Genomic DNA, 12,027 nt, shown 5'->3' with positions numbered 1-12,027 from the left:
ATAACGGTTTGAAAGGGTATAGGACTCTAATGTATGAACCCCTTACTGTCTTATTTTCCATCTGCCCAAAGCGTCAAAAATGAGGAAACTAGCTTTAAACAATAACTTTGGTCTTTCCATAAATTGCCAAATAAATTAGCATGTAAAGAACCAGAGCTAATTAAACAGCTTAAATAATCACTTCTAATTTGAACAATTAAGAACCTGGTTTTTGGAGTCATGCAGATTTGGGATGAATCATGGATGTGACTTTGCTAACTGGTGGACCTTGGTTAGCTCTAAGTCTCAGTTTTTTCCCCTATGAAACTGGGATGAAAATAAATCTGCTTCACAGGCTTCTTATAAGGATTCAATTAGATAACATATTGTCTGTAATTCACATTAAAATACTTCAATTTTCGCAGAAAGATTAAAATGTGGGTTGGTTTTAATCTATACCCCAGGGGCAATAAATTAACAAGGGAAGTACACTAATCAGGAAAATACACACCAGGGAGGTGAGTTAGCATTTGAAAGACTCTAATCAGAACCTTACTCAGAGGGGGCTGCAGCAATAGCAGCTTAGTTAATTAGCAGCATGGATGGTAGAAAGTACTCCACTGCTGGAAGGAGTGGTGTGTGGGTTAGTGAGAACTTCCTAAAGGCACTGCCACTCCCTTATGAGCAGGATGGGTAAATCTAGAAAGCCCAGAACTTCAGAACTACCCCCAGGGTAGGAATCTGAGCCAGTCCTGCACCCAGCTCATTAATGGAGGGTTCTGTTCCTTGACTAAGACCGGCTTAGTTGAATTCTATGGATTTTGAACTGATTTTTAATGTAAGATGTTGTCAGCAGTGTAAAAGGACAGAGCTGGGACTCATCAAGATTACAACACAAGTTAAATAACTGATTTTTTAAAATAAATCTTTGCCTCCTGAACCCTACCAGGACCCTGTGGGGCTCCTGGGCACAGAAGCCTTTCTGTGTTCCCCGTTTCTTTCTTTTCTTTCTTTCCCTCTCTCCCTCCCTCCCCCACCTCCCTCCCTCCTTCCTTCCTTTCTTTCTTTTTCTTTCTTCCTTCTTTCCTTCCTTCCTTCCTTCTCTCTCTCTCTCTCTCTCTCTCTCTCTCTCTCTCTCTCTCTCTCTCTTTCTTTCTTTCCATCTTTATTGGAGTATAATTGCCCCACAATGATGTGTTAGCTTCTGCTTTATAACAAAACGAATCAACCATACATATACATGTATCCGAAGATATGTTCCCCGTTTCTTGGAGGGAATAGACTCCAGCTTCCATGACTTCCCCTGAGTTCCAAAGGGCAGGTTCAAACAGTTGCTAATCAGGGAAGGGAGGGGATGCAGAGACAAGGGAGCCAAGAAACAAAATAGCGCAGCCTTGGGAAAGGGTCCTGGTTCCCCCTCAAGGGATACACATAACAATATCTTTGAGCTCCTTCCAGAACGAAAACCCTCAATAAATGGAAGAAGTCAGCAATCTTCATTCCAGAGAAAACCACCTGAGGCCAGATTAAAGGAACCAGAAAAATTCATCCGAAGACTAGTGAGACCAGATTAAAGGAGTGCAGACCCTGCACGCAACACCCAGATCCTTATCAGCAACCCTGCCCTTGAACCATTGCTATAAAACTCCTCACCAAATCCCCCTGGGTAGGGACACACAGTTTTTCAGGGAAGGAACCCACTGTGTCCCCCTCTGCCTGGCAAAGCAATAAAGCTGTTCTTTTCTACTTCACCCAAAATTCTGTCTCCGTGATTTGATTCGGCACCGGTGCACAGAGGCTGAGCTTTCAGCATCACTCCTAGTAAATGCAGTTGTGGCAGAATTACGTCTGAGACTTGCTTTCATCATAAAATTTCATGACCTAATGGTGGTGATATAATAATAACATTAACAGCAACAACAGGGATAGCACATACTGTGTAATGGGCACACTTCCAACTGCTTTACACATATGAACTCATTTAATCCTCATCAAATTTTATGAAAAAGCCACTTTTACTATCCCCAGTTTGCAGAAGGTTAAGTAGGGATCAAGAGGGAAGAAATCAGTAGCTTTCACCCACTTCTAATTATTGGAGTTCTTTGGTAGCCAAAACAACAAAAAACTATGAACAATTCAAATAGCTTAGGTAAATTTACAACATACATGTAAAAGCCCTGAGGACAATGCCTAGTACATATATAGTAAGTGCTCAATAAATGTTTTATTGCTGTTGTTGCCACCCAAATTAACTTTATAACCTGGAGTATAATATTATTGAGTTTCAGTGTCTCAGCTTTCAAAATGACTCATATTGACATCAAAGAAATATTATGAAATGAAATTAAGCTACAGTCAAAAAAGATGTAGGGGCTTCCCTGGTGGCGCAGTGGTTGAGAGTCCACCTGCCGATGCAGGGGACGCAGGTTTGTGCCCCGGTCCGGGAGGATCCCACATGCCGCGGAGCGGCTGGGCCCGTGAGCCATGGCCGCTGGGCCTGCGTGTCCGGAGCCTGTGCTCCACAACGGGAGAGGTCACAACAGTGAGAGGCCCGCGTACCGCAAAAAAAAAAAAAAAAAAAAAAGATGTAAAATACAGATGATATGTAAATGCACGTTTTTCAGTCAACCCACGAGAACAGGGGAGAGCATTAGCATAGTTAGCATTGGCAATTCTTTATGGACTTTCCAGTGGCATTACTAATCTAAAGCAGGGCCACTACAACAGAGTATAAGACAGTACAGAAACGCCCAAGAAATTCGGCAGCAGTGGAAAAAAAAATGATAAGAGTAGATAAATGAGCCCCAAGCACAAAGTAGGTAAATCGCCCCAAGGTAAGTGACACAGTGTAACAGGAAAGAATTACACAAGGAAGTTTGATACCACAGAATGTATCATCTTGAATTTTAAAAAGTCTATTTATTTGGTGGTACGTTTCTGTAATTTTGGACTGTCGGAACCACTACAACTGGAAAGGGTTTACCACCAGTTTAATTTTTGAAAAGTCAACTTTCCTCAATTGTGAAATTAAAGAGTGGGACTGAATCTCCAACATCCCTCTCTTCTCTGTGAAATGTTATGTCTGTATGATTTTATCTCATTTAAAGATGAAGCTGACTTTACTATCAGCTAAGATAATCACTAATACTGCAACAGGTTCAAATTAGTTCCAGACAACAGATTAGAACAATATTCCCAGGATCAAAATCATCTGAAATCACTGAGGTTATTGTTAAATAGTTGAAAACTCCATTTTTTGGCTAAAATTAAGAGAAAGTGATTTTCTTATCCCATCAATGAAAATAGCTTTATTTTTCCTGCATCTATAAACAATGCATGCTATTTTTTTTTTTAAGTTGCGAACAGAGCAATGAGATAAAAAGAAACCTGAGATAATCACTATTAACAACTTACTATCCTTTTATGTATCTCTTTATGGACATGGAAAATGTATAATGAACTGTTTCAGGTTCAACACTATCCATACATTTAAGGCGGCATAGCCAGGCACCATTCTGGAAGAAGGTAGGAAATCCACTTCAGAGGCAAAACAATGCAGTAAAAAGAGATGGAACCAACTTGCTAAAAAATGAAAACTATTTCACTTGAATTAGGGTTTTTTGTTTTTTGCAACTAGGTAAATACCTTCATGTTATTTTCTACTTTCATTAATTCAAAAAGAGTACCGCCAATGCCATCTTTCTTCAACACACCAGACCACTTAACGTGCACCAAGTGAGAATCCCAAGCCTCCATTTCAGGGTTACAAAGATGGTCAATGAATTGCCTTACCACTGTGATCCAGGACAAAGTCATCTTGGGCGTAACGGAATTTTTCAGGTCCACATGCAATAAAAACATCATCATCACCAAAAAAGTCTTGCAGACAAGTAACCTAAAAAAAAAAAAAAATCATGTCCAAGAAATAAATTAGAAACATTAGAAGTGAAACAAAAGTCAGCAAAATTAAATATATTTTCTAGCCTCACCTATAATACTGAATCAGAATGAAAAACTATTTAATCGCACACATTTCCAAGCATTTCACCCTCCACAGAGCACTTCCACACAATGTCTCCTGACCGACCTCAGAACAACAAAACGAGGGGCTCCTAGCTGGCATCAAAGTTCCTGTTTACAGGTGAAGTCAAGGGCATCCACAGGAGGCTCAGTGATGTATTCCAGGTTTCCCATTAACAGGTGGCAAAGGTGGGGCTGATGGAGGTCTCTGCTCCCAGTTTACTGCTCTACCCTTCTCTCCTAGCAACTCTATGTCCCAGCCGTGTCACCTTGGGCATGACCTTTCTGTACCTTTGGTATATTGCGCCTTAGGTTGTCCTAAGGATTAATATATGGAAACCGCTTGGAATGGGTGCCAGGCATATAGGTACTCAATGTGCTAATACTCACCTTCACCACCACCACCATCATTAAGATCAGAGGAAGACCTGCCATGAGGCTAATGATGGCCCTTCCAAGGCCCTGTACCTAAACGTAGTCTTAATTTCATATTCTTTTTTCACCCCGCCCTCCCCAATACTGTATCAGTGTCAGATCCCACAGAACCTGGACCCACCCCAGGGAGCACATTCATCCCTTCATCCCGGTGGTGACAAGAAGAACCATCTTCCAGGACTTTGGATATAAACAGGCTCCAATTTTACCTGGTTTTTTAATGGGATGTATGATAAGATTTCTTTTTAAAAAAGTACTCCTCTCCCAAGAATAATGCAGTTAAAAAAAAAATCAGTGCTCTATTACTTGAAAGGATTGAGAACCTCAATAATTCCTTAAGTCTTCCTGATCACTATTTAGCTTTTTATTGAAAAAAAAAAATCTCACTCTAGAGTTAGAAAAAAATGCTCCAGAGAGAAGGTAGTGAACTATACACAATAAGTGGAACAGGTGTGGAAACTGCTCCAGTCCCTCATCAAGCAAGATGTGGCTTCTGTACTTCATTAAAACTCAGCTAGGTCACAGTGTTTTTAAGGCGTGTTTTAGTCAGTTTGGGCTGCTATAACAAATTACCATAGACGGGGTGGCTTAAATGACAGAAACTTATTTCTCACAGTTCTGGAGGCTGGAAGTCTGAGATCAGGGTGCCGGCATGGTTGGGTTCTGGTGAGAACCCTCTTCCTGGTTTCATCACATGGAAGCGGGGGGACAACACAGGAGGAAGCCAGCTCTCTCCTGTCTCTTCTTATAAGGGCACTAATCCCATCATGGGGGCTCCACCCTCACAACCTCATGCAACCCTACTTATATCCCAAAGGCCCCACCTCTTAATAGCATCACATTGAAACCAAGCAGGACCCTGTAGAGCTCCTGGGCACAGATGCCTTTCTGTCCCCCATTTTCTTGTTTGTAGGGAACAGACTCCAGCCTCCATGACCTTCTCTGAGTTCCAAAGGGCAGATCTGAACAGATGCTAATCAAGGGAGGAGCACCCAAAAAACCACCAGAGGCCAGATTAAAGGAACCAGAGAAGCTCATCAAGAAATTACCCGAGATCAGAGTAAAGGAGCACAGGCCCTGCACACCCTGATCTTATCAGCAACCCCACCCTTGAACTACTGCTATAAAACTCTGCATCAAATCCTCCCAGGTGGGGACACACAGTTTTTTGGGGCAGGACCCCACTGTGTCCTCCTTTGCCTGGCAAAGCAATAAAGCTATTCTTTTCTACTTCACCCAAAACTCTGTCTCTGAGATTTGATTCGGTGCTGGTGTACAGAGGCCGAGCTTTCGGCATCGATACTGGGGATTAGGGTTCCAAGATATGAATTTTGGGGAGACGCAAACCTGCAGTTCACAATAAAAGAATAACATTTTTCACCATTCCTGTGAAACCTGTTTCTCTTCATCTCAGGTGGCGATCACACATACCCCTTCACCCTTGCTAGGGTCCTGGGAGTCATTCCTTCCTCCCTTCTTCACCAATCCCTCACATCATTTTTCCTTCCTACCCGGCTCCCAAATATTTCTATCCCTACTCCTTGGTTCAGCTTTCACTTCCTCTTGCCTGGGCGCCTGCCACTGCCTAGTAACAGGCTTTCTAACTCCAGTCTTTACTGCTTCCCTCCTTCCAGTCATCCCTGTTCTCACAGGTGTGGAAATAAATGAAGACCACGTGGGCACATGCAGTCTCTTAAGGTGCCAGGCTGCCCGCACCATTCACAGTGCTCACCGACCTCCTTCACAGGGCACACAAGGCTGACCCTGCCTGAGCCTCCAACCTTGTCTTTGCCATTTCGTCTGCACACCTGTTCCTCAGCCACATCGTGACTTCTCTGGGTTCCCTACCTGTATGGTGCTGGTGCTTCTTTTTTGTTAAACAGCGTTATTGAAACATAATTCGCAAACCATACAATTCAGCACAGAATTCAATAGTTTCTGGTATAGTCAGAGTTCTGCAACCATCACTACAATCTATCTGAGAATATTGTCATCATCTAAAAAGAAACCCCCAGGCCCATTATCGTTCACTCCTCATGCCCCCATCTCCTCATTCCTAAGCACCCATAATCTACGTTCTGATTCTATGGATTTGCCGATTCTGGACATTTTACATAAATCAAATCATACAGTATGTAGCATTCTGCAACTGGCTTCTTTCACTTAGCATGTTTTTTAAGGTGCATACGTGTTGTAGCACATATTAGTACTTCATTCCTTTCTGTGGCTGAGTAATATGCGGTTGTAGGGATATATACCCCATTTTGTTTATTCATTCATCAGTTAACGGACATTTGAGTAATTTCTACTTCAGTGTTGGTTCTTACTACTATATTTTTTCCCCATGCTGTTTCTCAGCCTGAAGTGGTCTTTCTGACCACTCTTTGGTGCTGTGACCTCCAGGTAGGCAATGATATTTCTGATTCATCATTCCCTAGGGTCTAGGAGAATTCTGGCTTTGGTGGATGCTTAATACATGTCTGTTGAGTGAACTGTGGCTTGGTATGGAGCTGCTCTTATTGGAATTGAGTTCTCAGACACAGAGTAACTTCTCTGGGGTGAGTGGTGTCACAGATGCAATCTCCACTGCCATCTCCACCATCATCACTCAATGTAAGACTTACAGAATTTAGGCATCACTCAACCTCTCAGAATTGTCTCTCTGTGTTGCATATGTGTTACCTCATTAATCCCTACAACATCCCTGAGGTTGATACTATTAACACTCCTCATTTACAAACAAGAAAACGGATCTAGAGTGACCAACCTGCCCTCACACAGGTAATGAACACGAGCACAGGAATTTAGACACAGGTCCTCCATATCTATATCTCTGCTTTAAACTTAACACCATGGTGTCATGTATACACTGCTAATATTTAAAATGGATAACCAAAAAGTACCTACTGTATAGCACAGGGAACTCTGCTCAATATTATGCAACTAAATGAGAAAATAATTTGAAACAGAATAGATACATGTATAACAACCACTTTGCTGTACACCTGAAACTATCACAACATTGTTAATCAACTATAGTCCAATATAAGATAAAAAGTTAAAATAAATAAATAAATAAACTTAACACCATGGTGCCTCCCCTATGTGGAATCCCGGAGTTCATCTTTCTACTTTTATCTCTCTCTTTTTTTTTTTTTTGCCGAGCTGCACAGCATGCAGGATCTAACCCCAACCAGGGGTCGAAACCCATGCCCCCTGCAGTGGGAGTGCAGAGTCTTAACCACTGGACCACCAGGGAAGTCCCTTTCTACTTTTATAGTTCTTACCACATTCCACATTGCTTTATAGTCATTTATGTCTCTCATATTTCCCACTATTTTGTTTTTCACACACATACATTTAATAAATGGTTCTTAAATGGAACTGAATCCAGTTTTAGTTTCTTGGCCAAATAAAAGATATCTACCAAAGTTTAATCCATGTTTTAAAAAATCAACATTTCATTTGTTTTTGTAATCAATTTAGCATGAAAAAATGACAACTGAATTTTCTAAAATATACCTGTATGAATGTCTGTTTGAAAAGTCAATTAATTTTTAATTGATTTTATTAAAAGAAAACATTTCATCTGGCACTAAATTAGCTGGTATTTGAGTAGAATAAATGCCAAAGTAAATACTTAAGTTGCCTATTATGTGGAATAAAGGTATTTATCAAGTCTAAGGAATATAACAGATCAAAAGGTGGTTTATTCCCCCTCCCCCAGCAGTTCTGTTTATTGATAGTTCTTCCTAACCAACTGTTTAATGATTTCACCTGTCAGTATAAGTTTGGCTTTCCAAACATAGTTTGCATAAGATGTCTGCATCCCTTTAATTCAGATTCTAGCCATTAAGTACATATCTGGTTAAACAGTTAACCAAATTATATAATTAGTAATTGGTTCAGATTACTTCAAATAAGTCACCACTACTCTCAAGAAACGATAGCTGTCATATAAATAAATGATAAACTGAGATAAGCAAACATGCATTTTGGCTAATTTTATTTTATTAACGTGTACTCAGGATACCAACATACCTCATAAAATATTAAACAACTCCCGTTTTCATTCATTCAACAAATTTGTACTGAGAACTTATGTGCCAGGCACCATGCTAGGTGCTACAAGAAACATCAATAAAACAAAACGAAACAAACAACAACAAAAAACAGAGCGAGAAAGAAATCCTTGCCCTCATGAAGCCAGTGTGAGTTGACACAGGATAAAAATGCATAAGTAAATGTATGCAATGTCAAAAGGTGATAAGTGCTACAGAGAAAGAAAACAAGGATGGGGAATAGTGAATGCAGGGCATGGGTGCTGCAATACTAAACAGCTTCACTGCAAAGGTAACATTTGAACAAAATATTAAGAGAGGTAAGGGAGAAGCTGCATGAATGTCTAGGGATGGAGGTAGGAGGGCAGTGTTCCAGGAAACAGAAGAGAATATTCAAAAGCCTTGGCATGGTCATGGGAAACAGTCCTGGAGCACAGTTAGAGGGGGAACAGTCATTGCAGGAGAGCAAGTCAGCAAGGTGACGGAGGCAAGCAGATGGGGTAGGGCTTTGTCAGCTGCCGGTCAGGACTTTGGCTTTCCTCTGGGTGAGATGGGAAACCACTAGAGGCTTTGGAGCAGAGGACCGCATAACATGACTTACTTTGAACAGGATACACGGCGCTCAGACTAAACTCCAAAAGGGCAAGGACAGATGGCAGCGTAGTTGGAGGCCATTGCTACTCAGGCAATGAGAGTGGCCTGTGCCAGGAGTGGATGGAATGAGAAGGCTATGGGGACCTGAGAGAAGAGAGAAGAATGTGATGGCTCAGGGTTTGTGGCTTGAGCCACTAAAAGGATGGGCCTGCCATTAACTCTCATGGAAGAGTACAAGATAATGGGCAAGGTTGGTGGTGGAGAGGATGCCCACGAATTTAGATTTGGCATGTGAACTGCGAAATGCCTATTAAACATCCAGGTGGAGGTGCTGGGTGGAAAGTGGGATATAAACAAATCTGAATTTCATGAGAGAGATCTAGCCTGGAGATATAAATTTGGGACTCACCAGCATAGGAATGGTATTTAAAATCTTGAGCTCAATTACAGCAATTAATGCACAGAGGGAAGCAGTCTAAGCCCTGAGCTCCGAAACCCAGCAACTTTACAAGGTCAGGGAGAAGAAGCAAAAACAGCGAAGAAGACTGAAAGGGAACAGTCAATGAGGGAGGAAGAAAAGCGAATGCTTGTAGTTTGCTGGAAAACAAGCTAAGAAAGTGTTTCAAGGAGGAGGAGCAATCAGCTGAGTCAATGTTACTGACGGGCCATGTAAGATGAAGACTGAGAAGTGACCACTGAATCGAGCAACAAGGAGATCGCTGGTCCTGAAGATCAGAAGTAGTTTTGGTGCAGTGGTTGAAAAGAAAGTCTACTTGCAGCACCTTTAACAGAGGACAGAAGAACTGGAGACAGTGAATGCAGACAACTTTTTCAGGGAGCTGCAACTGGAAAAGTGGAGCAGAGGAGTGGGGAGGCGACAGAAGGAAGCAGGGAGTCCATGGGCAAGAGAGCTTGTTTTCAAGATGAGGGAGATAACACAAGTTACTATGCTGTTGAAATGATCTAGTAGGACAAAAATGGTGAGGCAAGAAAGGGAAGTGCTAGAGCTGCATCCCTTTGTGAGAGGGCATGGGATCAGTGTGCAGGTGGAAGGGCTCGACTTGCATGAGACTATGGTCAGTCTTTGGCAATAAAGAGAACCAGGTGGAAGCTGCTAGGTGGGGACATGTGGTGGGGATGGGAGAGCTGGTGGATTGCTTCCTGCTTCACTGAGAAAGCTTGAAGCAAAGTCATCAGCTCAAAGTGAGGCAGGGGCCAGGGGTGGGGGAAGGAGGAAGTACAGCAGACTTGTGGAGAAAAAAAAAGGTGTTGGAATTGCAACCTGTGATTGTGGGGAGAATGAATGGGGAGGGAAATATGACATGCCTGCAGGCAGCAATAGGGGCGCATTCAGGGTCCCACAGCCTGCGTAATAGACATTCTTGCTTCTAAAACTAGAAAGCAGCTACCCAGCCAATACAGTGTTTTAGAAAAATCAAACCGTTTTAAGCTGGAATTGTTACCGTTTCATGGGGTTGCACCTGACCGGTCAATAGAAGAAAATCGATAGGAACACAGATGATGCAAAAACCTAGATTCCACCGATAATGAGTAAATAAGGAATGAATGGGAACTTCTCTCCCACTGCTGCTGCTGATTTAAAATACAAGTCTGTGTTCATATTTTTCACAGTGTAAACATGGACTGTTATGCACTGTCATTACTATGTTTAACTAAACCGTAAACCTAAAACACGCTAGAAACAGAACGCCAGCAGGCAGAGATGCAAGTTGATGAGCATGATTAAAGGTGAGCTAAAAAACTAACAGGCACAGAAGAATGAGCAGATTTCAGTTCTGTTTCTACTTTCATTGTACAGGATAACTCACTTATGGTATTGTTTAAACTACAGATGTCCATGCAGGAAGCAATGGCTCAGCACAAGCTTTGCTGGGAGCAGAGGACCACCGTGCTGCACCTCCTCCCTTTCATACAGGTGGGACCTTGAGGAGATACTTAACCTCTCGGAGGCTCATTTCTCTGTCCACAAAACGGGCAGCAGACCAGTTTCATTTCGTCTTTAAGGGAAAAATGTGATAGTACGTGAAAGGAGCTGGTACATGTTATTTCTTCATTTTCATTAATTCACGGCCTCAAATGTTTTTTTAAAAATTTAACTTAATGGATAATCTTTTCTTTAAGTATACACAAAAAAATAATACGTGCTTTCCTACAAATTCAATAAATTAGATATTTTCTGAGAAAAAAAAATTACTGACAACTTGGAAAGCTGCCACTGATCGTCTTCACTTGTGGAAAAATCACTGCCTCCCAAATTCAGATATCTTAAGCTCCCAGAAGTTCTACACAAAAATGTGATTCATGTAATATACGATAAACACATATAGGTATACATATGACATGTAAAATATATATAAATGTTTATATGCACATATTAAAAAATGTTTCTCCCAACAGCTCCCTAGAATAATTACAAACGAGGAAAATTAACTTAAATGTAATAAATCAAAGCAAAGCATTGGCTTATATCTATGTATGTAAGCTATACCTATAAATGTCAACATTTTTAGATAATATAAAGACAGAACTGTAAGCATAGCAATCTAATTTTATGCCAAAATTATATTTGTGTAATACTATGCCTCCATGTAATGCAGTCATTACTTGCCCATGCTTAAATTTCACAAGCATATGGGACCACATACTCAATTGTTCTTCATAGTGCCCCAAACTCAGTTGATACTTTTCAAAGTAAAACATCAGAGGGACCTCCCTGGTGGTCCACTGGGTAAGACTCCACGCTCCCATGCCACAACTAAAGATCCCACGAGCTGCAGCTAAGACCCGGTGCAGCCTAAATAAATAAATATATGTTTTTAAAATCTGATAAAATGCTCAGGGTCTGATGTAAGCTAAAATAACTCTCTCTCACCAATGGAAGCCACATTAGTTTACTACTGTACATTCAATCTAACAT

General features: G+C 41.3%; 1 protein-coding gene across 9 annotated transcripts in view; it reads right to left on the bottom strand.

The window, feature by feature from the left end:
* DCLK2 (doublecortin like kinase 2) overlaps positions 1–12,027 on the bottom strand; it is a 156,787-nt gene that overhangs the window by 57,738 nt on the left and 87,022 nt on the right. For all 9 annotated transcript variants that reach the window (XR_009540250.1, XM_060147733.1, XM_060147730.1 and 6 more), the window contains exon 3: positions 3,772–3,874. Coding sequence is in view for 8 of the 9 variants with exons in the window: in XM_060147733.1 (XP_060003716.1) it covers positions 3,772–3,874 (103 nt within the window). In the remaining variant the exon portion in view is untranslated. The remainder of the gene's footprint in view (positions 1–3,771; positions 3,875–12,027) is intronic.

Source organism: Lagenorhynchus albirostris, chromosome 4, assembly GCF_949774975.1.
Source record: "Lagenorhynchus albirostris chromosome 4, mLagAlb1.1, whole genome shotgun sequence".
Classification (NCBI taxonomy): domain Eukaryota; kingdom Metazoa; phylum Chordata; class Mammalia; order Artiodactyla; family Delphinidae; genus Lagenorhynchus; species Lagenorhynchus albirostris.
This window is presented reverse-complemented; position numbering and strand designations above follow the sequence as displayed.